Source organism: Pseudoliparis swirei, chromosome 20 (assembly GCF_029220125.1).
Source record: "Pseudoliparis swirei isolate HS2019 ecotype Mariana Trench chromosome 20, NWPU_hadal_v1, whole genome shotgun sequence".
Taxonomy (NCBI): Eukaryota; Metazoa; Chordata; class Actinopteri; order Perciformes; family Liparidae; genus Pseudoliparis; species Pseudoliparis swirei.
The window spans coordinates 16281638-16307408 of NC_079407.1; the positions used below are offsets into that span (position 1 = coordinate 16281638).

At 42.0% G+C, this 25771-nt stretch overlaps 3 protein-coding genes across 3 annotated transcripts; 1 reads left to right on the forward strand and 2 right to left on the reverse strand.

The window, feature by feature from the left end:
* Nucleotides 1-1718: 1718 nt before the first annotated feature.
* Nucleotides 1719-10352, forward strand: LOC130210446 (protocadherin Fat 4-like). Its single transcript, XM_056440770.1, has 9 exons — nucleotides 1719-1865; nucleotides 1973-3209; nucleotides 6760-6859; nucleotides 7686-7985; nucleotides 8098-8183; nucleotides 8284-8460; nucleotides 8621-8748; nucleotides 8835-9052; nucleotides 9143-10352. Exons 5-9 carry the CDS (start codon nucleotides 8098-8100, stop codon nucleotides 9299-9301), a joined length of 768 nt encoding a protein of 255 aa, XP_056296745.1. The 5' UTR covers nucleotides 1719-1865; nucleotides 1973-3209; nucleotides 6760-6859; nucleotides 7686-7985; the 3' UTR covers nucleotides 9302-10352.
* A 2281-nt stretch (nucleotides 10353-12633) lies between these two features.
* On the reverse strand, nucleotides 12634-18548 carry LOC130210793 (olfactory receptor 2AT4-like). The gene is made up of 3 exons (XM_056441277.1): nucleotides 18082-18548; nucleotides 17936-18039; nucleotides 12634-13963 (listed from the first exon to the last, which is right to left on the reverse strand). The coding sequence occupies exons 1-3, from the start codon at nucleotides 18546-18548 to the stop codon at nucleotides 13770-13772; spliced, it is 765 nt and encodes a 254-aa protein (XP_056297252.1). The 3' UTR covers nucleotides 12634-13769.
* A 5961-nt stretch (nucleotides 18549-24509) lies between these two features.
* Nucleotides 24510-25484, reverse strand: LOC130210637 (olfactory receptor 2AT4-like). Its single transcript, XM_056441095.1, has one exon. The coding sequence runs from the start codon at nucleotides 25482-25484 to the stop codon at nucleotides 24510-24512; it is 975 nt and encodes a 324-aa protein (XP_056297070.1).
* Between the last annotated feature and the right edge of the window lie 287 nt (nucleotides 25485-25771).

Below are 25771 nucleotides of genomic sequence, written 5' to 3' on the forward strand. Positions count from 1 at the left end.
AAATGTGCCGCCAGCAGAGGGTTCGGCGCGTGAGACTCGCCTGCAGCGATAAACCCGAACTTTAAGACTCCTGAACGCGGCTCAGACGTACACACGGGTATCCGGTCCTTTTTCAAAATAATATATTTTTCCGACTGATTAAAAAAAAAAAATATTCTAACTTTTTTTATTCACTTTTTTTCCGCGGCCCGGTTCCAACCAAGCCGTGGACCGGTACCAGGCCGCGGCCCGGGGGTTGGGGACCCCTGACTTAATGAACGGTTCTCAGTTGTATATGTTGGTCAAATGCTTCTATAGTTTACTTTACTTGTGTTGGTTAGCATTGTAACACTGTGTTGTGAGCAACCTCACGTTAGCACAGTATAACGTATTGAATGGGACGTATTTAATGTATATTGTTGTGTGTGTAACGTGGTCAGCATCAACAGGAACTCATTGACTTGTCGTTATGAATAATATTAGTTTGAATGGGTAATTACTACAGCTCCCCACGTTTAAGATGGGTTCAAGTTCTATGACAAGCAGAATATAGAATAATTAAGGTGGAAAACACTTTGTTTTTTTGTCTGTCTGCCTATATCTGTGTAATAAATGAAGCTGTTACCTAGTTATTACAAATGCTCATCACCGTTAACGTGAGGGACTCTGTCTATGCGCTGTGTTGTGTTTTGCTGTGCACAGGAGATGATGAAGAAGACCACCAACTTCTTCCCAGGCAGGAAGGCGGTGTCGTTCCCATCGGGCCTCCGATGAGGCCATGAGGATTAAAACAGACCCCTCGCTTCAGGACAAGTCTCCTGCTCAGCTCCAGCATCGCGTGAGCACCAATGCTCTCACCGCGCTCCTTCAGCGGGGAGGAGATTCAAGATGTTTTATTTGTCACATACACACACAGTGTGTGCAGTGAAATGAAGCAATGCTCAGCAGCAGAAATGCAAAAAGAACAACAACACACACAATAAAAAAAAAAAAACACATATTTACAGTGTGTGTGTGTGTGTGTGTGTGTGTGCAGAGGGCAGGGTGTGGGTGTGGGTCTATGTGGGGGAGAGTGAGGTCGGGATCCTCTGATCCTGATGAAAAAAAAACTCTCCAGTCTCTCTCTTCTTGCAGCGTGAGCAGCTGACGCGCCCGCCTGCCGCTGACCAAACAGTCCGACCGACAGGAGGCGATGGGGGAGTACGTCCTGCAGTTTGGTAAATACAAGGGGAAATTATTCAGATGGCTCCTAGAAAATGACATTGGCTACGCCATCTACCTGATGAAAACGGTCGAAGAAGAGGAGAGACCTGCTCAGCCAGATGAGCCCCTTGTGGCTAAAGCTTCAGTAAAAGGTTATTATTTAGTTTTGCTCCTCACGTTCCACCATCCTGAACGTCGTTCTCACTCCGTGTCGTTTCGTTGTTTTTCTTTCGATCCCACAGCGAAGACTCTGCTGCCGGTCCCTCCTCAGCTGCTCGCCATCGCCCCTCAGCTTGTGAGGGAAGATCAGGAACCCAACGTGTTGAGGCCAAGTGTGTAGTGCTCCTAGCCTCGCAGGGTGTTATAGAGTGTATATTAATCATGTATTGATAACATCTGCTGTTAGCAATTAGTTTTTCACATCTGTTGTTCAAACTTTGTTCCAAAGCACATGCAAAGCCAGCGTCCCACACTTCTTCTGCAGAGCCGGGGATACCAGCAGCACCATTCCTTCCCGGGGGTACATGTTCTACTTTTCTTCATTGCAATGAGAAAGGATATTTAAATGTTGATTTTTTTAATGTCTCACTTGCCTTTCCTCATTTGCTCTCACTCCTCTCTAGATTCACCATCTCAGAATAAGGCCCCTGTGGACACACGGAGACACACGGTCCTGGATCAAGGTGTGCATTTCTGTGACATTGTTGTAACCACGGAGCTCTCTTCCCTGTCCTCCGATTGTACATGTACTGTCATGTTGTTTTGGGTTTTACATCTCTTCCATGTGCAGCTCCTCCCGTCTCTGTCGACGCTTCACCCCAGCTTGCAGCCTCTGTCCCTGGTCGTGATCAGGATGTGGCTCAGTGGCTCTCAGCAGCAGAGGCTGTGGATGAAGGCGGAGCTAGAGGGGTTGGGGCTGTGGCCAGGGTCACGTCCAGTACGCCACCTGATGAACATGCCGTCTCTGTGGCGTCATCCACCTCAAGCGGAGCTCATTGACTCGATCTCTGACCTGCCGTCCCCGAAGTATTTCCAGCTTCACCCTTTTTTCATCTGGAAGCCGGAGCACGCGCTCATGGAGAGGGTGAGGAACAATTACGTGTTGCCCTGTCTCCACGGTTGTCCTAACCCTCATGTCACTTCGTCTGGAGTTGGGAGGCCCAGAGTCATCATCGGCACCAGCAGCCAGGACTACATTTTAGCCTCACGACTCGCGTGCAGGGGCTGTAAGAAGAACTGACGAGCCCCAGTGGCTGGAGATGCTACTGCAGCGCTTCCGTGACATGGTGCCGACTTTCTGACGCACAAAAAGGCCGTCTGCAAGTCAGTGATGGACGAGATGAGGCGCAGCGGTAGGTCACCGGAGGACATGGCCAAGCAGCTGACGGAGACGCTCCATCTCAAGTCCGAGAGAGCTCACCTGGCCTACCTGCTGAGCGTGCAGAACGTCAGGGATGCTGAGGCAGGGCTCTCCGGCCAGAGAACCATCACTGGGCTCCTCAGACAGGCCGACGCTCCAGAGGCATTTGGTGGCTACTCCGATGCTGACGGCTGGTGTGGAGTCTCCATTTAATCCCACCTCACTCTGCTGCTGCAGGGGAGCTTCAGACGGGCGCTGAGGTCCGACCACACCCGCAAAGTGGCGAGGAAGGTGGTGCTCCCATCCGGCACCGTGTCATCATACGCCGTGATGAACGAGAACTGGATGATCCTGAGCTGATGCTGCAGTCAGAGTGGACCGGTCCCTTCATGCCATGTATGAGGGTCTGAGTCAACGCTACACTGCAGCTGCAGTGGAGAAGGCCGGCTTCCAGCAGAAACATCTGGAGAGCTGTTTACAACTGATGTCCTGGACAGGGAGACAGTAGCCCGATACAGGTTGATGGTGATTGGCAGTGATGGGCATCCGACTCAGCCTTTGTCAAGCTCCGTGTTTGTTAATGTTCTCATTGGAGATATTAACGACCACCGGCCCCAGTTTATGAACAGCCCCTATGTGGCCTACGTGCCCACTGAGATGGCTCCAGGTGAGAGTTTTTACTTCCACTTACCAGTTATACATTTCATCCTGGATAACATGGTGATGTTCTGAGGGATTTCCTCTCGGAGGACGAGCCAGTGGGAACATTAGTTGCGGTTGTCTCTGCGGCGAGCACCAGAGCTGATCCAGTCTCCTTTTATCTGGCTTGTTGACCACGGAGAACCCTCTGGATTATGAGAACATCAGTGATGTAAATGATAACTTCCCTCAGTTCACCCAAGCCGAGTACAGGTGTGAAGTTTTTGAGAACTCCCCGCCATCATGGGTTTGTGATGTTCTTTTCACAATTGACCCTGAAAATGGTGTATTGAGCACTACGGCGAATTTAGACAGAGAAAATACCCCTGAATTCAATTTAACGGTTGAAGCTGCAGAGCTATACAACCCTCTTCATAAAGACATAGCAACGGTTATTGTTGTTGTTTTAGACCGAAATGACAACGCGCCTCGTTTTTCACAGATCTTTCTCACAGAGGTACCTGAAGGTTCTCCTGTTGGACACACGATTATACAAGTCATCTCAACAGATGACGATTCTGGTGCCAATGCAGTCATAAGTTACTCCATAATTGATCAAAGTGACGATCTTCCATTTAGTATTGACTTCGCCACTGGCGACATAACTGTTGAAAGACTTCTGGACAGGGAGACGCAGGATCATTATATCTTGAAGGTAAACGCGAATGATTCAGCATGGAGCATTAGCACCGACGTCACTATAGTCATTGCAGATGTCAACGATAATAGACCAGTATTTCCTGATAATTTTTACAGCGTTGTCCTCCCTCAAACACAAGTTAGAGAGGTGTTTGTCATGCAGGTCTTCGCTATAGATGCTGATATAGGGCAAAACGGTGAGGTTTTGTATGTTATTGAACCTCAAAATGATAAATTTTGGGTGAACGCGTCCTCTGGTGAGATCTATACAAAGCAGCCACTGACATTACATAATGCTGCTTTTCATATCTACCAGTTTACTGTTATTGCATTTGATTGTGGCAGTGCTCCTCTGAACAGTAACACCACTGTCACAGTGAGACTAGAACCATATAACCACTTTCCACCGATGTTTGTACCTTTAGGGCCTCTGATTGTTATCCCGTATCACATGGATGTTGGTACTGAGGTGGTCCAGTTTACAGCAATAGATCAGGCTGTCCAAGTCAACAATGGAAAAGTGACGTTAAATCAGAGTTTAACAGAGAGCATGAATATGTTTTTTACAGCATCAGTTATTGCAAAAGATCAGGGCATCCCCTCTTTGTCATCACAAACTGAAATCACTTTTGAAATTATTGATGTTCTTTTCTCTGTCCCTGAGGACTTGCCGGTGGGATCAGTAATTGGGAAAATTCATGCAGAAGATAGAGATTACGGTCCCAATGGTGTGGTCATGTACTGCATAAAACCACTATTCATCATTCTCTGTTGGAGAAGCATCTGGGCTGCTAATATCATCTTCAAATCAAAGCCCTGGATGGAGGCTGGGTCTCTCAAACCGGCATGTTAAATGTTACAGTGCTAGTTATGGATGTGAATGACAATCCTCCAGTCTTTTCATCCTCAGGGTACACCACGTCACTGCCTGAAAACTCAGAAATGGGAACAAATGTCCTCATTGTGAAGGCTGCAGATGCTGATTCAGATGTCAGATATGCTCAAATATCCTACTCTATTATTGCTGGCCATGTGGATAAATTTGCAATTGATTCAAGAAATGGGACTATCACCACTTTGGATGTCTTTGATTATCAGCGAGAGCAGATCTTTGATATAACAATCAAAGCATTAAATATTGGTGGTCATGCTTTATTTACTTTGGCACATATTGTCCTAAACATTTTAGATGTCAATGAGTTCAAGCCTACATTCAGGCAAAAAGAATACAACTTTTCTGTATAAAAAAATGTGCCTGTTGGAACTAGGATCGGAGAAGTAACAGCTACAGATTATGACCAAGGCTCTGAAGGCCAGGTGTTTTACCTGATGTTTGGTCAAAGCAAATACATGGGCTTTGAAATCAACTCATTTTCTGGAGAAATATACACAACTGGCGGTTTGAGAAAACAAGGCAACAGTCGACTAGTTTTAAAAGTTCTGGCGAAGAACTCCGGTGTTATCACTGGCATGGAGGTAGACGAAACTTTGGTCCACATCAGTGTGATCGACACGAACGATCCACCCGTTTTCACCTCTGCCCTGTATTTGGCCAATGTTGCAGAAAACATCCCGGTTGGGTCACCTGTGATAACGGTGAGTGCTCTGGATGAGGACTCCATATTGGACTGGAATAGTTTCTTCTTCAGCATCGAAAATGGAAACACAAACATCTCTTTTGCCATTGAGCCATCAAGTGGCATTATTTCAGTAAACTCTCCACTTGACAGAGAATTTAGGCCAGTTTATAATCTGACCGTTACAGTCACTGATAATGGCTCTCCACCAGCCACATCATTGTGACGATTGACGACGTTAACGACAACTCTCCCAAACTCACATTCACTGAGGCTAAAGTGATTAAATGCATCTGATTCAGATGTTCCGCCGAATAGGGGACCTTTTACTTACTGGTTGGTAAACCCTTCAACAGGAAGTGCTTTTTCATTGACTCCTGAGGGAGTTTTATTCACCACACGGACTATTGATCGGGAACAAATCGCTATATATCACATCCTTGTGGCTGTAAGGGTTGCAGGGATCCCTCCGCTATCAACAACAACGATCCACATCAAGATTGTGGATGAAAATGATAACCCATCACTTCCTAGAATCATTGTCATCGAGGTGAAATATTTTGGCAGTTCTTTCCAAGGAGGGATGATCGGAAACGTCCATCCTGAGGATCAGGATGAGTCCGATACATTTAATTGCGCCATCAAAAGCGGACAACTAAATATGTTTATAATACCCAATGGCACATGTGAGCTGTGGTCAAGACCAGCTTCACTTCCCAGTCAACAACAGTATCTACGTGAACTACAAAGGTTTCACAAATGCATCCATAGACAGCTGCATATTATTCTTTGTGTCATCGTCCTCAATGGAAGAGTTTATGTCTCATAATTATTTGCGGTTTGTGAAAACGCTGGACAGTCTGTTTAACCTACAGGCCTCTAAGACTCATGTATTTGGACTTCAACAAATTGGCAGTGAAATCCTTTTATTGGCTGCCGTGAAAAATTACAATGGTCAATATCTTGAAGGCCAAAGCAATGTCACGATTTCTCACATCACAAGTGATCCGTGCCTCGTCAGTCCTTGTCTGAACGGGGCAGCGTGCAACAGAAACATTTACATCACACAGGATGTTTCTGTTCTTTTAATTGCACCTGTCCAGCCAGCTTCAGTGAATACTCCAGGAAGTTTCAAGTGCCAAAACTTGTACTTCCTCTCTGGATGGATATCACTGTCACTGCATACCTGGATTTGAGGGTAGAATATGGTGTATTAAAAAAACATATATTATATTATTATATCTCATGATTAGAATCCAGAATCTCCTCAAAGTCTGGGCTTTATTTGTTTGTGTTTTTTAGGAGAAATGTGTGAGCACTTCATAAACCACTGTCGATCGACCCCTTGTGTTCAGGGTAGCTGCAGCAATTCACAGAGGATTCTCCTGTCATTGTCCCTTTGGTAAGAATAATGCATGAAATAGGATCTTTAAAGCAACAGTTCAACATTTTGGAAATGTTTTTATTTGTGGAAAACTAGATGAGAAGTTCTCTCACTTCTCTGTGTCATTTAAATGCAAGGCCTCACTCAGCCAGCAGCTGGTTAGGTTAGCTTAGCACAAAGACGTTAAACAGGGGGACATTGTTGGCCTGGCTCTGTCCAGAAGTAACAGACACCAGACACCAGTGCACTGCATCAGAAGGGCTTGTCGGAGGGTTGAATAGCTATAGAAACCTTTTACCCCACACCTTTCCGATGTCTCCTTTCTTGTTCTTTACACAATCGCTTCTGTCACTATTCATGGGTAACAAATGACTGCAACCCAATAAGTGCCTTCAAAGAAGGACTGCTTTTTAAATTGTGTGCAATTTTCCAGAATATATATTTTTAATCCTTGAGAGAAAACACACAAGTGACATCTCATACAAACAAGCTCACTTTTATCTGTCCTCGCCCAAAACAGCTAATTATCGTTTATGCCCTTTTCAATTAGTGGCCTTTAAGGCGCTGCTTGTAGATTTTGTTTCCTTTGAATAGAGCCAGACTAACGGATTCCCCCCAGTCTTTGTGCTAAGCTAATCAGCTGCTAGCTGCAGCCTCGCCTTATATCTAATTGATAGAATATGAACGTGGTATCAATCTTATCATCCAACTTTCCACAAGACAGCAAATAAGTGTAATTTGCAAAATGTTGCAGTATTCCCTTCATTGTCATAAAATATACCCTCACGTTTCCAAGTTAAAACTGAGAACAAATTACAAACAATATGCTGCATCTTTGTTTCAGGAGTCACTGGAGTCCACTGTGAGGAGCACAGTTATGGCTTTGAGGAGCTGTCCTTCATGGAGTTTCCCCCGTTGGATCGCAGAACTAATTTGATCTCTAGAGTTTGCTCCAGTGCAGAGGAACTCCCTGCTCCTGTACAACCCTGGAGGAGTATCCAGCAGGGAGTTCATTGCACTGGAGATACTGAATGGGGCCATCCATCTCTCTTATGACCTGGGCCCAGGACCCGTGAGGCTGCAGACACACAAGCAGGTGGCCGATGGATTTTTCCATCGTGTCACTGCCAGGAGGATTGGGAACGTGAGTTTTAGATATGTCAGCACATACACAAGGTTAATGAGATGGCATTTTTAAAGAAAATAAAAGAGGTCAATGTGAAAAAGACTAATGTAGCACTACTTGCATTTAACAGATGGGTTCTTTGCATGTGGACAACTGCACAGATATTGAGAACAATGGATTTTGCTTTTCACAAAGTGATGGCAATAGCTTAAAAAGGTAGCAGTGAAATAATAATCCATATTTACACACACTTCATAATGTCACTCTTTGGCCTTGTGTCTTAATCAACGACTTCTCTGTCTCTATGTGTAATCAGAACACTAGATGTTGGCAGTAATATGACGTTGGGAGGAACAAGGACTTTTGAATCCATCTTACTGCTTCCTGCTCAGATAAAAACCCATGACTTTGTTGGATGTATTCGTAACATTTATGTGAATGGCATCCTGCTGAGCCCTTCAAAGGCCCTTGCAAAATATAACATCCTTGATAGGTAAGCATTTAGTATATCAACTTCCTACTATAATAATAAACTTTGCTGTTCTATGATTATATGATATCTCTCTACTGCACCCACCTGATTAAGGAAGTAAATGTTTTTTGTCTATTCATTTCAACAACTGGTTTTTGTAACTAATTTTTGTTTCATAAAGGTGTCCGAGAACAACGCCAGCACCATGTCACAGCAACCCATGTAAGAACAGCGGCTTGTGCCATGACCTTTGGTCTGACTATCTTTGTGAATGCAAAAGTCCGTTTACTGGAAGAAGCTGTGCTAAAGGTAATTATACCTTTCTCTAACTTGGATTTGTTGGATTTTCATCAATTTCATAATTCTTTTTTTTCATGTTCTTTATTTTTTAATAGAAATGTCAGAGGAGCTTGTTTTGCGATTTCATGGGAATGACTACATTGAGTATGTCATCAAGGAGCGGTTTAAGAGAGACTACCTGCTAAAAGACTTGTTGGAGGATGAAAAAGAGGGAAACACCAGAGACCAAAGTGGGATTAATATCAAGCTCAAGACCCAAGATAATGGAGTGTTAATATTTGTTGTTGGACAGACAGGACACACTATGCTTGAAGTAAGTAGAGAATGCAATTATAGAGATATTTACTCGGTTTGGATTTATGTTTGAAGTATGAATTTGCTTGCCTTTCTCTGTCTGCCTCAGATAAAAGACAGAAAGCTTGTGTACACTTACAAAGACACACTGTCAGAACACCTGTCAGAGTTCACTGGACTCCCCCGTGGCCGACGGCTTTTGGCATGTCCTCCTGGCTCAGCAGTGGACAGAACACATTTCTGCTTCTGGATACTAAATCCATCTTGAACATCACCGGCCGCGGTACGGATCTCACACCTGTTCGTGTGGAAAAGATAATTTTTGGTGCTGCTCTGACAGGTGATTCAAACCTCCAACAGTTAGGTAAATACACTCAAACTTGTTTAATTGAGCAGCATATACCCACGCTCACTACATACAACACAGACGGTGTGAAAGCTGATCCTAAACGGTGGGGAGCTTTGAGGATGATGTTAGCAGGGTATGGGAAAGAACGCTCCAGTGAAGAGAGGCCAAAAAAGTCCTTTGGAACTTCAAGATGTGGCTTTCCCAAACAAGCAGTTGTTGACGAACAATGATGCAGAGCAGTCCCAGCAAACACAGACGTGTTACATTAAGAAGCTCCGACAACCAGAGTTCCTGGAACCTGCACAATGCCTTACTTTTGATGAAATTAGTCAAATAAACACTCCTCTGGAACAAACATTGTCACCTCGAGCATCCCTAAGGCCTGAACCTGCCAATCACACCACGATGATCGGTGCCTCATCTGAAAGTGAAACAGCACATTCACCTGCTCAGAGTCTGAGTGTGGACAGTTTTCTCTCATCAGCACCAGGAAATATATACAAGACCAGTCATCCCTGTCAGCGAGCAGCTTCAGACACACCTGTCATTCTGCTGCAGGTCAGCATGAAGCTGAGAGTGCTGCCTCCAGTTTGTTTGAGCAATGGGAACATATTTTAGATAATATGCAGCTACCTTTCAGCAGCTATGCTCCTGTATTTGAGGAAATAGCATGTCTACCCACTGACCCCCGTCATACCAATGATATTTAAAGGAACAACGAGGAGATTATTTGATGGCCATTTCGTGTTGTGAATGAGTCAGGTGGAAACATTTTAAATATTTTGGCAGTCTGTTACTTTATTGAAATTATTTTAGTACATCAAAATGTATTTGAAATGTTAATTAAAGTAAATTATATGTTTTAGTTTGAACTTTGACCAGGCAGTGAAAGTGATTTTCATATCTTCTGAGCAGCTAGAAGATGTATCGAGTGATGATGCTTAAATGTTTAAAACCCATATCAAGACAACCACGTTTCATGTTAATGTCACACTGTTAAATCCTTCTTAATTTACTACTATTCAATTCCATGGAAAACTAGCCTAAAATAAAGTACCAAAAATTAAACAGGAATACTTCCTTAAAGAGTTTTACTTCAGACACTTTTTATTCCCAAAGCCATGTTACAATTTGAAAAAATCTACCCCCAACATTGAAATAGTTATAAAAATAATGAATATTGTTCAAAGATGACTCAATCAGGAGAGACTTGTTTTTCGAGTTTAACAATCATTTATTACAATTGCATTTATTTGAATAGTGCAAAGTTTATGGCAATTGGACTCCATCCTGAATTAGGATAAGCAATGGGTAGTGATGCTGATATCGGCAAAGGCAGAATTCCCCCTGGAGTCCAGAACCTGGTGGTGGTGTAGATTAGAAGAAGAGTTGCTGTAAACCGACCATGAATGATGACCAGAGCTGACTGCTGACTGGAGGAGCCTGGGGGGAGGCGGGTCATATCGGTTTGAGCTGAAAGAGAGGAGCAGCAGAGAGGAGAACATATTTTAAAAGTTTGCCAACAACGATGTGATTGGCTTCCAGAACTACGCTGCCTCCAATTGGTTCATTCATCATACACGCCCCCAATCAGCTGATGGAGTAATGCAGCAAGGCTCAGAGGCTTCTTATGAATGAAAAAGAGTGTAGTGTATTCCTTACTGAACTTATGCTTGAGCTTCATATAAATTGAATAAGAGGCCCATATTACTCTGCTGTAATTATCCACACATTATGAATGTGAAGAAGGCAATGATATATATGTGTTAGTGTCTCTCGCCATCTGGTGGCTGTATTGAGTACTACGAGCCAATGGTTGGCTGAGCGCTGCCTTGCTCTAACCAAGTCGATCTAGTTGTCTTTCTGATGTTCGACAATACTTCAGGATGTCACTGTTCCAAGACAAGTATTTATCCTGTCCATGAAGAAGAAACTGTTTGTAGAATAGAGAATATACATGTGAGATAATATTGTGGAGTTCGTGGTTCCAACAACATCAGGAGAATATGTCCTCTTCTTACTCAGAAGGCGGCACAGGTTCTGGTCCAGGCTCTGGTCATTTCACGCCTAGGCTACTGTAACTCCCTCCTGGCTGGTCTACCTGCTAAGGCCATCCGACCTCTGCAGCTCATCCAGAATGCTGCTCTCTTCACGGGTTACCGGTGGCTGCCCGCATCCGCTTCTAAACATTGTCTCTTGCGTACCGTGCTGCGAATGGATCGGGCCCCGTCTACATCGGGATATGGTCAAGCCGTAAACCCCGGCAAATTCACTCCGCTCGGCAACAACCAATCGACTTGTGACTTCGTCACTTCGAGCTAATCACTCGACAAAATCCAGATTGTTTGCTGTCCTGGCTCCTCAGTGGTGGAACGAGCTCCCCACTCACATCAGGACACCAGAAAGTCTCTACATCTTCCGCCGCAAACTAAAAACACATCTTTTCCGATTATATCTGGATAAAAAACAGATTAGCACTTCAGTGGCACTTAAATGGCTCTTACTTATGGTACTTTTTTAGTTTGACTTTCTTGAAGAAATGTTACTTTCTGGATTCTTGTTGTTCTGAGTTTGTAGGCCCTATGCATGGTTGAATGCACTTATTGTAAGTCACTTTGGATAAAAGAGTCTGCTAAATGACATGTAATGTAATGTCATGGTTCAAAGTGTGTAGTATCTCACCAAATGTACAGGTAGAACGGGCTAAAACCTCTGTGGAAGATTTAATGCCTGTGTTCTGTTTCATCCTTCCTGACCACCAGAGGTGGTGCTTAGCAGTGGATATCTTTCATCTCGTGCACATGCAGGTCGAGTCTTAATACCAACATAAGTCACCTGGGACCTTGGATGACCCCCAGCCGGGTATAAGTTCTGGTGTCATCCCTGAGATCAGTCCTTTTTCATCTTCTCGCTCCGCAGGCTAACTACTATGTTAGCATCAGCTAAAGCTGAACTTAGCTACAAAGAGATAACTCTGAAGCTGGTCACGCGTAGCCTTGTGACCACTGGTTGAAGTTGGGGGTCTCTCGCCCTCCAAAGGCAGCGACAAGTTGTCCCACTTAGGAGGAAGACGAAGCATTGTTCTACATCGGACCATCGAGCTGGAGGACGCACAGGTCTGTCTTCAGTCTTCACCAGGGCCACCTTTACACCGTATTTTGTGGCCCCCGACATGCCTGTTTTAAAAACAAATTATTTTATTACATTTCTTTTATTTTTTTTATTTTTTTTAATACATTTTTATTAATCCCTAAGGGGAAATTAGTTCTCTGCATTTAACCCATCCTTAGTTATTAAGGAGCAGTGGGCTGCGGTGAAGCGCCCGGGAAGCAACTGGGGGTTCAGTGCCTTGCTCAAGGACACTTTGACTTGCAACTAATGGGGAGAGCGGGGATCGAACCGACAACCTTGCGGTTGAGGGACGGCCCTCTTACCCCACTGAGCTACAGCCGCCGCAAAATAAATGCATAATAATTATAATTAGTCAACCAAAATCGTGTGAAAATTATTGTAGTGCGCCTTTAATTTAAGTTCCCGCCTTTTTATCACGCCAGCTCATCTGTTAAAATATTTTGCACCTTAATTAATGATGGCGACAAAGAAAAGGAAAGTGGATGACGAAAACAGGGTTTTCAACTGCATGGAAAAGTGAATTTGGTTTTGCGGAGATACACGGGAAACCAATGTGTCTCAAAGCGAGCGAATTTACAACGCCATCACGAACAGCTTCACCCGGAGTTTAAAGATGCCTATCCACCTGGCAGCGACCTGAGGAGAAACAAAATACAAACGTTGCTCAGTGGGTTTCAAGCCCAGCAATCCATGTTCCGCAGCGTTGTTAAAAGCAGCGACAACGTTACAGAGGCCTCGCTCAACATCGCCTGGAATATTGCGAAAGCCAAGAAGCCAGCTACAGAGGGAGAATTTCTTAAAAATACATTTGCGGACTGTGCGGAATCACTGTTTTCAGAATTTAACAACAAGGACGACATCATCAGACAAATCTCAAAGCTGCAGTTGTCTGATTCTACCGTGACCAGGAGAGTGGAAGTCATTTCAGACGATCTTTTATCAAAGTTGCTAAAAGACATTGAAAGTGCCGAGTACTTTAGTCTAGCATTCGATGAATCCACCGACCGCACAGACATCGCGCTTTCTCAAAGGGGACACATTTGCCGAGGAAATGCTGGCTTTGCTACCGCTAACAGGGCAAACACGGGGAGAGGATATGTATTCTGCAATGATGAGCTTTTTTCAGGGACCAGGCAAAAACATCAACTTAAAAAAGCTGGTTTCTCTGACTACTGATGGGGCTCCTTCCATGGTAGGAAAGGAGAAAGGATTAATTGCTTTGCTCAGAAAAGATCCTGAAACGCCGGACTTCTTCTCATATCACTGCATTTTGCATCAAGAGCAATTGTGCAGCAAGCTGAGAGGTGGAGAGCTCAAAGTGACAATGGACTCTGTGACACGAACAGTCCATTTTATTCTTGCACACACATTGAAACACAGACAGTTCCGTTCCTCGGTCCAAGAGTTTGAAAGTGCATACACTGACTTGGCGATGCATGCGGAGGTCAGGTGGCTTAGTCGCGGAAAGGTCCTCGATCGCTTCTTGGAGCTGCTACCAGCTGTGCACATATTTTTGGAAGAGAGGGGCCGACGTGATTTACTGGCACCCCTGGAAGATGACACATTCATGCACAACACCGCTTTTCTGACTGATATAACGCGTCACTTGAATTCACTCAATCTTAAACTTCAAGGAAAACAAAAGGTTCTGCCGATGATGATGAATGATGTGGCTGCATTTGAAACCAAACTGAGCCTGTTTGCGCAGCAGCTTGAGGTAGGAAATTTCACACACTTTCCTGTTCTACAGGCCCAAGTGTCACAACCAGGTTCATTTTCACCCACCCCTTACTGCGCCTACCTCATGGAATTGAAAGAGGAGTTTTCCTCCCGGTTCGCGGACGTTAAATCCTTGGAACCCGTGCTGGCATTCACAGAGAATCCCTTTGCTTGTGACGTACAGGCTACTTCAGTCTCAGTCACATCTGGGCAATTTGGAGTTGAAAGGGTTGCGTTTGAGGAACAACTCATAGAGCTGCAGCACAACAACATCCTCAAAGAAAGACACAAGGAGGAGAGCATTGACACATTCTGGATATCCTGTGTTCTGAGGAACACATACCCTGCATTAATCCTGTGTGCTCAGAAAATCCTGACCTGCTTTGGATCTACTTATGTGTGTGAAAGCTCCTTCTCTGCCATGGGAATAATAAAATCAAAGCAGCGTTCCCGTCTAACTGACAGACATTTGGCAGACTATCTCAGAGCAGCTACAACTGAGCAACAACCGGATCTGAAAGGACTTGTGAAAAGAATGCACACTCAGAGCTCTCACTAGGAATAAGTAAACAGTTGTTTGTTATATTGTTATTAATATTTGTGAAATGCAGACTCAGAGCTCTCAATAGGAAAAGTAGCAATTGCAAACTTTATCAATGTCATCAATGCAAAGCTATTCACTCCAGTGTTAATAAAACATCAGCTTGACCAACACTTGTCATCCTTGGAAAAGCAGTCGCTACACTACATTTGTTACCGAAATTGAGAATATTTGTTAAATATTCCATGATGCTTTGGAATGCATTAAAAATGACTAGCAAGACAGCATATTAAACAGCAGTAGTAAATACAGTGAATAAAATGGTACAAATATATGTTAATAATAATGTGTGGCCCTTTGCACCTGTTGTGGTTTAAATGTGGCCCTCTTGGCCTCCGAAGTTGAGTACCCCTGCCGTAAAGCATCATCGGGTGAGATTGAATAAAATAGTTTTCTATGACCGCAAATTCCATGTTTGGCAGAGCGCTCTCGCTCCTGCTAATTGAGTGGAGTGCTAACGAGAGTGTGTCCGCTTGGTGTGGCGGTGATTGCTACATTGACCTTGGTAGCATTGCCGCCGTGTGCGAGTCTAGTGTCTCCACTCAGGCTAATTGAGGCCACTCTAATTCCGACAGCTACCAGGCTAGCAAAGAGGGTGTCCTCGCTAGACGTTTCCTGACCCAGGGCTCTCAAGTGTCACGCATTGAGCGTGAGACTCACGCATTTCGGTCTTAAGTCACGCACTCCCGCCACACATCGTATTTCTCACACTGAAAAAAACTCTCGGCTATTTAATGTTTTAATGTGCCGCAGCGCGCCAACATGAGCTGGCCGCGCTGCCCTCACCGTGGAGGAATCAAGCGCTCCCCTGGAGTTCTGCTGTGAGGAGCCACTTATCAGCCAATCAAAAAAAAGAAATGGGCTACACAATAGCCAATCAGAAAAAAAACCCGTATCTGTTGTATCTGGGTAAGATTTAATCCAGCAACCAATGAAAATAAAGCATCCTGGAATTGCGCGCGACTGACTGATATCCGAAAATTTCGTTCTGCGGGGCGGGGGGGGGGGGGGGCTGATGGAAATCTCACTCTTGCCTGTCTTCAAAACTTGAGAGCCCTGCTGACCTGTTTTCACAGGATCTGCCACCTTTTATGTCCCTCGTTCCAAAGAGTATCTGAGGGAATTGCACGCATGCTAGAGAGACACCAGTGGTCTCTCCTGTCTTACGGCAGATGGTCAAACCCTGGAGTCCATGCAGGACGCAGCCAAATGTGGCCTTGAGCACATGCCAGCCATTGAGCTAACTATTGCGGCCCTCATAGTTTCCCCTGAGGAGACTCTGAGGCCAGAGGCCAGGTGCCCTCGACCCCAGTGTTAGATCACAGAGGACCTGCTTTCCCAGGCATGGGCCGTATTGGCAACTCTCTCTCATCTCAGCCTCTCTGCAGCAGACTACTTTTGAGGCTTCTGCCACCAGCCTCAGTGATGCTTTACGAAGTGTCTGCGCTCATGTCGAGGGAACTTGGGCGCTTGAAGTCCACACTGTTACAGACCCGTTGACAGATTTGGCTGGCGTAGTCCCCCTTGTCGGAGACCTGTAGAAGTACCCTCTGTACTGTCCCAGTTGACCCCGGGGAGCTGTTTGGCCCGGCTGCTCTTCAGGAGCTTCATCGAACTGTGCAAGCTGGTCAGAATCTTGGATAACGGAAGGAATTATTGGTCACTCGGAATCTTGGGTCATTCGAGGTCATAGGTAACTTTGTTGTTATTAAGACTCAACCTGCATGTGCACGGGACGAAATATATCCAGTGCTAAGCACCGCCTCTGGCGGTCACCCAGGATTCATAGAACCGTAGTTGCATACATAACTTTCGTTTTATTTACTCTAGTGAGTGGTAATACCAACACTTGAGGAATATTAGCTATGTGGTGCTAATAACAGTTGGATCAGTCAAGATTTTCTATACTGAGTAACTCTGGAAGAATTTCATGTCCTTTTTTTGTGTGTTTCATTGTGTTTCAATCTGGCAGGTTTATTGCTTCGACATTTGATAAAAAAATCGAGCAATACATTAAAAACACTGTTCATTTGTTATTCACATTGATTTGTTGAGTTTAACTTGTTCAGCAGCATAACTCCTGCTTTATATCGTTTGGGCTTTTTGAATGATACGAGTGCAATAGAGGTCTGCAGTGTTTTTCATATGGACTAATGCTGGTCTGTTTCGGAGGTTTGTTGGTCGTGTCGCACTTTATGACTTGTAAAAATAACAGTCAACTGTTTGTCAGCGAGATCGCCGATGGACTTGCAGCAGATGCGCTTCTGACCAGCAACCGGGTCAACTCCACATCTCATCACAGATGAGGACTGACATTTCAGCACATTTAATATTATAATATAAATGAACACTAGATTGAATGATGTAGTTAAGAGCTTGTGAACGTCTTTAAATCCATGATAGAGTCTGAACTCTTCTTCATGCATGTTAGTTATCAGGTATAATTAGTCAAATGTAAACACTGGTGTCTCAAAAAAGCCGAAGAAGTAATAATTAGCTGATTAGCATCAGGTGTGGGGCACCACTCATCACTCACTCGTCCAGTAAATACACACCTGGTACTAAACAGTCCATTACTCGTGGAGGTTGGACATTTTTTCAGGCGTTTGACAAAGTGCAATGTACTGCTTTTAGCACTGTTGTTGGTTAAGAATAGATACATCATTTTAGTGGCTAGTGTAGTTCACAGTCATTGTATCCCTCAAAATGAGTGAAAAAAAAAATGCTTGAGTAAAATACTTTAGAATGAATAACTGTTTCAGACTTCAGGAAATTTACTGTATTGTTCATTTATATTCGCGCATTACATCCTTTTTATGTACAGTGCTGTTTATGTTGAGCAATTACATCTGATATTCCTAGTGTGTTCCCTTTAGATATCATTGTCATCTGAACTGCAGGCTTTACTTTAAACAAAACACCCATGGACATAAATAATAGAATGTACATGTCATACCAAGTTTTAATAAAAAATAATTACCGGTATGTTTCAATTGTCCCATTTCTTGCAAAGAAAGTCAAACCTTTAGACTGGATGACCAAGGTATGTTAGAACGAAAGTTGTAACTCTATTCCAATCCTAGTTTTTTGTATCCTCTTCATTAAAGTCTGCTTGATATCTTGAGTCTTGAAACAATATATTAAAGGATTAACAGCAGCAGGGATAAGACTGTACAACAATACCATTATAATACGCACATCTAAACTGAATGAAAACCCAACAGTATTAGCTACATAAACAAAACACCTGGGAAGGTAAAACAGGCAGGTGATGAATAGTTGTGGGGTACAAGTTGATAAGGTTCTCTTGCGACCTGCAGCATTGGCCATTTTCAAAATAACCACAATAATATAGATGTAAGAAAACAAAATGAATGCAAGAGGAAGCAAGAGACAAAACATGGCCATGCAGAAAGTAGTGACCTGTACAATTTGAACATTCTCCCCACATGCCTGGCTCATTATAGAAATGTGGTCACAGTAGCACTGAGCAATGACATTTGATTTACAGAAAGGTAAAGTAAGGGCATGGAGTACAATGGCTATCATCAGAGGCAGAGGAATGAACCAAGCAAACCCACAGAGCACAGATATGGTGTTGTTTGTGATTAGGACAGGATAACGCATTGGAACACATATTGCGATAAAGCGATCGAGAGCCATGACCAACAAGATGAAAGAAGTTACTGATCCTAAATAATGAACAAAGAACATCTGTGTAAAGCACCCGTAAAATGAAATAATGCTATCACCAAACCAGTATTTTGAAATGACCCTTGGGAGAGTCAGAGTGCCGAAGGTTAAATCATTCAGTGCCAGGTGACAAAAGACCAGATATGTGGCTTTTTGCAGTGACCTCTCATGAACAACAAATGTTAAAATAAAACAGTTTCCTATTGCAATAGTAAGATAGACAAAAAAGAGCAGAGCTGACACAGGTCCATAATACTGAGGGGAAAGGCCAGGAAAACCAAGGATGAAGAAGCTTCTCATCTCTGTAAAGTTGGCAGTCATAATCATTTTAAGTTTACAATAATAAACCAGAAATAAAACATGCAATAAAGACCTGCAAGGTAAGAAAGAACATTCACTGATTTTACCTTTTTGAAATTAAATGCAGGATACACTGGCACCAATATACTATATAATTAAAAACAGATATGACAACCTAACTATTCAAAATGATCCACTAAATTTGAAAAAACTCCCAATAAGTGTATCTAATGACTCCAACGCTCTCCTGTCTTGAGTACAGCTCTAACTTGGAGGTAATATCCAAGAACACATTACAGAGACTAGATGCCAGGTAATATCAGCCATTTATTAAGTTTGCTCTTCCATATCCTCAAAGGAGCGTCATGTTAATCTTGGAGCAACGTGTTTGTTGTTTTCTATTTCCAACAAGTTAAACTGAGGAACACAAAACAACTAATTATCAACTTTGTTATACTTTATACGATAAAATAAATGAGATTAATAAAGGAAATGATGCACATACAAACAATTATAAACAGTATGCTGTAAAAAAGAATGATACTAACATTCTACTTCATTCCCTGAATAATAATAATTTAAACATAGAAAAAAGCAATAATTATTTGGTTAATTCTAACATCAAATGTATTAATTACATTCATACAAATAAAGATATTTTTAGCCCTAAAATTATAATAATTCAATATTAAAACAGTCATGCATGTCCCAATTGTTCCTTCAGCTATGGTTAACCTTTTCTCCAGTCCAAAAAAGGGAGAATGTTATTGAACCACTAGCATACTTGGCTTGAAATATTTAATTTGATTAAAAATATCTTAGACTTGTTATTTAAACTGTAATTTCTCAGTCCATATTATTTTCATCTCATAATCTCTGATTCAACTCCAATAATGCGCTCCTTACACTAACCTTATCTTACTATTACCAAGTTTTAAAATATGCTTTGCTAAAGCAACACACCTGTTCATTTCAGCTTCTTATTTGTGACTTTATTTTATTTTATTGAACTGGTGCTCAGGCCAATCTTTGTGTCTTTCTGTATTTTGAATTATTTGTTTCGAACCATCGTGCAGCGATTTGTTCTTCATGTACAACTTCTTTTTTTTAAACCTTCAATGAAATTAACTTAAATATTTCTTCCGAAGAATGGTCTTCTCAGCCATCTGACTTTACCGAAATTAAGCGTTTCTGGCAGCTGATTCCAAACTTCTGAACGGCAGTGTAAATATTAATGTTTTTTTTTATGCTTAGAGTTTTGTAATTTAAAGCTCCTGTTGAGGTTGGAGAAAGACAGTGACCTTGGTTAAATGTTAAAAAAGTTAACATAGGATGCAACGATTTGTTCTTGATTTAGTCAGAAGCATTCTCTTTCCATAACCGGAAACAAGTAGCCTAACAACACACTGCAGGGAGGACACAAACAGGGGGTCTGGCATCAAAGTATTTTAGCAGGATAGAGTAAATCTATAGTTGGAAATAATAAGGTACAATAAAATACAGCAACGATTCTTTAAAAAATGTATTGTCATTGAAATATATCAAAATATTAAAGAAACATGTCGTACATGTGAAAGAAAATTAAGGATCCTTTGTCTTTTGTAGATAACATTTTTTTTTTTTTTTTTATGCCACATGGATCATATTAATTTTTTCACAATTTAGTTTGTAGTGCAGAATCTTTGTTAGGTCTATGGTAATAATTGAATCTAACACATTTGGACACCTTGCATTATCACACTGTCAATTCACTTTTCCTTTCATTTCACTCCAACTATGGAACTTTCCAATCTCTTCATCAGCATATCTTTAATATGTTTGGTTTTGAAGCAATAAATAATTGGATTAACAGCACAAGGAAGAAGACTATACAACAATATCAATAAAATGCGGATATCCAAACTAAAAGAAAATCCAGTAGCATGAGCTCGATAAACAAAACATCTTGGCAGGTAATACAGGCAAGAAATCAATACATTATTTAAGGCCACGAAATAACAACTTTCAATAAAGGAGTTGAGAATCCAAATTAAAAGTTTTAATGCAATTGGTGAGACAGAAACAAATGTTCGATTTTTCACACCAGTTGTTCACAAATGATATTTATATTAATTAATGCAGACTTCCCCAGATACCAGAACATTCTTTATCTTGCTGCCAATATAACAGTAATATTGTGATACTATTTTGTTCAAATATCTGCAGTCAAAGTGCTTGCTCTGCAAAATAAAATGAGCACATCTGAAACGCCTCTTAAATCTAAACTGAGTATGAAAAAGTGGAGCAGACACTCGATGAGCAGTATTTATTTGACCGATGGTATAGTGCAGGGGTCACCAACATTTTTGAAACCAAGAGCTACTTCTTGGGTACTGATTAATGCGAAGGGCTACCAGTTTGATACACACTTAAATAAATTGCCAGAAATAGCCAATTTGCTCAATTACCTTTAACTCTATGTTATTATTAATAATTAATGATATTTATCTTTGTGGAAACACTGATCATCTTCATGATTTCTCACAATAAATATATATAGAAACAGATAAATATCAATATGCAACACTTTATTTTTATATTTTCTCTAAGTGCACATTTTTCAAATTGAACATTTTTAAATGATCACTTCTAAGACAGTCTTGTGAAATCACAATATCCCATTTTAACTAGCTAGCCACTAACATTTTTTAACAAATCATTAATTACTTTGCACCATGTTTGTACAAATAATAACTCATGTAAAATACAAAAGTCAACTCTCAAATTTTTAAATAAATCATGTCACACTTTGAACTGGACACCAAATTTGTTATCTGTTTCTTTGTCAGTTAGTGGGAAGCCTGGCATTGCATGCTGTTAACTAGTGTGTTGTACTCTGGTGTGTAACTTGACACTGCAACTCTGAGTGAGTCCTGCAGATGTGCATCAGTGAGGCGTGTTCTGTGTTTGTTCTTGATGAAGTTCATGTCAGAAAAGGCTGATTCACAAAGATAAGTTGAACCAAACAGGCTTGCAACCTTCATAGCTGCTGCGCATACACCACTGTACTTTTCTGTGTCAACAAGGCACCAAAGTTTGGTGCAGCCTGGTGGGCTTTGAGGTGGAGGTCATTTTGCAGTGTTACAATTTCAATCTCCACCTGTTCAGCATCCAGGCTGAATGTTGCACTTAACTGCTCAGCAATGCATGATATGTCCACGTTCATGAAAGGATTAGAAATGAACGACACACATGGCTCAAGCTGATCCAGGTCACAAAACCTGTTCTCAAACTCTTGCCCAACTCTGTTTATGACCTGAGAGTACTTTTCTGCAACTTTGTCAAAAGTCTCAGATGCAGAAGCATTGTCTTTCAGCACCATCTGCACAGAGGAAAGTGCAGCACTTTTTACTCTGTAAATGCACAGAGAAAAGGTTCATCTTAGCTTTAAATGCATTTAAAGCACTTATCATATCGGCGATAGTTTTACCTTTGCCTTGCAGCTCACAGTTCAAACTGTTCAGTTTTCCAGTAATGTCCGTTAAAAATGCAAGGTCAAGTATCCACTCAGTGTCCTCCAGCAGCACGGTGTCCTCACCTCTGGACTGCATGAACTCTTTGATTTCACCCAAAAGTGACAAAAAACGTTGCAAAATTCGTCCCCTGCTGAGCCATCGGATTTCTGTGTGTAGTAGCAGGTCACCATATTCAGCTGACAGCTCCTCCAAAAGTACCTTGAATGTCCTGTGCTGTTTAGCTCTGGAGCGGATGCTGTTTATGATCTTCACGACGGGAGTCATTACGTGCTCAAAGCAGATCACTTTTGCACATAAGGCCTGTTGGTGTATGATGCAGTGGTACTGCAGAAACTTTGGGAACTCTGGGTCAGCTTTACAGTGAGCAACGAATCCTATGTGTCGGCCGATCATAGCAGGAGCCCCATCCGTAGTCACTGATACCAGCTTTTCCAGCGGCACCTTTTTTTCCACCAAAAACTCCTTCACTGCGTTATAAATGTCAACTCCCCTCGTAGTTGTCTTCAGGGCAGTAGTGTCAGAAGTTCTTCTTTGTGGAGAAATCATCAAACACCATCCGGATAAAGACCATCAGCTGCGCCGTACTGCTGCTGTCCACCGACTCGTCACACTGGATGCTGAACCACCGGCACCTCGCCAGATCACGGTCCAGCTGGTCGGTCAAGTTCCCAGACATCGCCGACACTCTTCTTACCATTGTAGTTGCCCCGAGTTGAACATCGGAGAGACTGGAGAGTACATCGGTTCCATACTTCGTCTTCAAGCACAGTTTTAGCAATTATCATCATTGCTTCTTTGACAACCTCCCGCCTGTAAATGCCTTCTTTTCTTCATCAAGAATTGCGTAGCTCTAAACGAGGCTTCGTTGCTTTTGGGAGTTTTAACCGGTCTAGTGAAAAAGACTGCTGTTTGCACAAAGCTGCCTTTAACTCGCGGGCTTTTTCTGCGCGCAGTGCGCTGCCCGGTGGGTAGTTAGCATGGTAGCTTGTGTGACACGTAGTAAAATGTCTCTCCACATTGTGCCGCTTTGCTATTGCCACAGTTGCCCGCAAATTAAACACACGCAGGATCCTTTCACAGTGGTAAAAAACTCTACCTCCCATTCGTCGTGAAAATGATATGTTTTCTTTCTTTTTTCTGACATTTTTTGGGGTAACTCTTCTCCTCATATTAGCTGCGTCCGCTAACGTTAGCTTGTTTGTAAGAGCGCAACAAACGCTACGTTTTGGTCATGCACAATACTGACCTTTGAACTTTACTCGGTCAGAGTTCATTTATATTAAACACAAAAAACATTTTACATTTTAAGTGTTTATATATATATATTGTCATTTGTAAGTTACATGTAAGTGTGATTTAAACAAGAATAGCTAAATAAATAAATACAATTTAAAAAATAGAGGCAGCTCACTGGTAAGTGCTGCTATTTGAGCTATTTTTAGAACATGCCAGCGGGCGACTCATCTGGTCCTTACGGGCGACCAAGTGCCCGCGGGCACCGCGTTGGTGACCCCTGGTATAGTGTATATTTCTTGTGTCGACTTGGAAAAAAAAGAAATGTACATGACAATGTAAATGTTTCTGTTATCTCCCACTTCCCGGCAACTGTTCTAGTTGTGTGGCTTGTCAACAACTGCAATATTTGAGAGATCAACAGATCCAAGACAAAATGTAGGTCAGAATTATAACATTTTAGGGGATGCTCAAAGAAATACTTCTTTAAAATATTACGTAATTCTGTACAATCACTTTTGACCTTCTTTGACACAATAGGGTTAAAGGCGAGAAGACGTTTGTCAGGTAGTTGTAGCCAGAGAGAGAGGATCCAAACGCCAACAATGGTGCAAAAAGAAACTGTATTCCTTTGAATATACAGGGAATTGGTGCAGGTGATAAGACACAGGAGGAAACAATGAGGGACAGGCCAGATAATCACAGGGACAGGAACTGCAGGAAAACCGAGGACACAAAGGACAGGAAACAAGAGACACAAATCCAGACCTGACAGTTTAACAAACGCATATTAAGATGTTTTTTTAAATGACATGGTGACAGCTTTGGCTTTCAAGTTGTCTCCAATCAGTGTTTTTCATGAACATTTCCGGTCCTCCCAAATAGAGATGGCTAAATATGCATAATAGAAAAACATTGATAAATGCATTATTTATCAATTGCTAATGGTTAAAACTTGTGCTTTTTGTGGAATGATGCGTCCGTTGAATTGCTTCCACAAAATGTCTCTCATGTCTTTAGCTCTTAAACAATATATAATCGGATTAATCATGGGGGGGAAAAGGCTATACAACATGATTATTACTATTCGCATATCTGCACTAAATTCTATGCCAACATTTCTGGCGATATACACAAAACATCTGGGTAAATAATAGAGAGCAATTATGATCAGCTGAGTACTGCAAGTGGACAGAGTTTTTATGCGACCTTGTACATTTGCAATCTTAAGTACTACTATAATTATAGAGCAATATAAGAATATTATAAATGCCAGAGGTCCCAGTAAGGCAAACATTGCCAATACAAAAGCAGGAAAACCATACGGGGCTCTGTCAGTGCATGCCAGCATTGTTATACCGATATGATCACAGTAGCAGTGGTTGATTATGTTTGAGGCACAGTACGGGAGAGGGTATGCCCTAATTACTAACATTAAAGGGGCTGCCTTGGCAATAATCCATACTGTAATACTAAGAATTTGGATACTAGAGTTTTTAAGAATAATGGGATATCTGAGAGGATGGCAGACCGCCACATACCTATCAAAAGCCATCAGGAAGAGAATTAAGGAATTCACTGTGCCAAGATAGTGAACAAAATACATTTGGATGAAGCAAGCAGTGAATGAAATGGTCCCTGATTGAAACCAATACCTACTGATAATCTTCGGTAAAGTGGTTGTGCTAAAAAGAATGTCGCACATACTCAGATTTATAATGATATAATACATTGGTTTATGGAGACTGTGGTTGGTTGCAAATAATAACAAAATGGTAACATTGCCTATCAAAGTTAAAACATAAACTAAGAACAATACTGCTGAGACAAGGTCTTGGTACTCAGGATGAAGTCCAGGGAATCCAGTAAGAATGAATTCAGTCACGGTGCTATGATTTCCTTCTGACATGATGGATGAGAGATTTTCTAAATACACTGAAAAGTAAATATGGGAGCAGTGAGTCAACACTTAAGATAAAACAATGAAACATCATCTCAAACATTTAAACAATAACAATGAAGCAACATAAACTATTTATTTATTATTCTACAACAAATGAATGATATGGTTTATAGTAATAAATACGATTAATTAAATAGCATGAATAAAACACAGTACGTGTAGCTCTTTAGCCAACTATATCATTCTAGGACTCAACCTTTTAGGCTTACCTTTCTCAAACAGTTTGGCAGCAT

Excerpts from the sequence above, each read along its gene's own strand:
- LOC130210446 (XM_056440770.1), top strand. The coding sequence starts at position 8,098 with ATGGGTTCTTTGCATGTGGACAACTGCACAGATATTGAGAACAATGGA. Across the intron at positions 8,184-8,283 it reads GATGGCAATAGCTTAAAAAG|AACACTAGATGTTGGCAGTA; the intron begins GTAGCAGTGAAA and ends ATGTGTAATCAG. Across the intron at positions 8,461-8,620 it reads AAATATAACATCCTTGATAG|GTGTCCGAGAACAACGCCAG; the intron begins GTAAGCATTTAG and ends TGTTTCATAAAG.
- LOC130210793 (XM_056441277.1), bottom strand. The coding sequence starts at position 18,548 with ATGTTCTTTGTTCATTATTTAGGATCAGTAACTTCTTTCATCTTGTTG. Across the intron at positions 18,040-18,081 it reads TGCCTGTTTTACCTTCCCAG|TTTAGATGTGCGTATTATAA; the intron begins GTGTTTTGTTTA and ends GTTTTCATTCAG. Across the intron at positions 13,964-17,935 it reads AGATATCAAGCAGACTTTAA|CTGACCTCCGCATGCATCGC; the intron begins TGAAGAGGATAC and ends CGACTAAGCCAC.
- LOC130210637 (XM_056441095.1), bottom strand. The coding sequence starts at position 25,484 with ATGTCAGAAGGAAATCATAGCACCGTGACTGAATTCATTCTTACTGGA.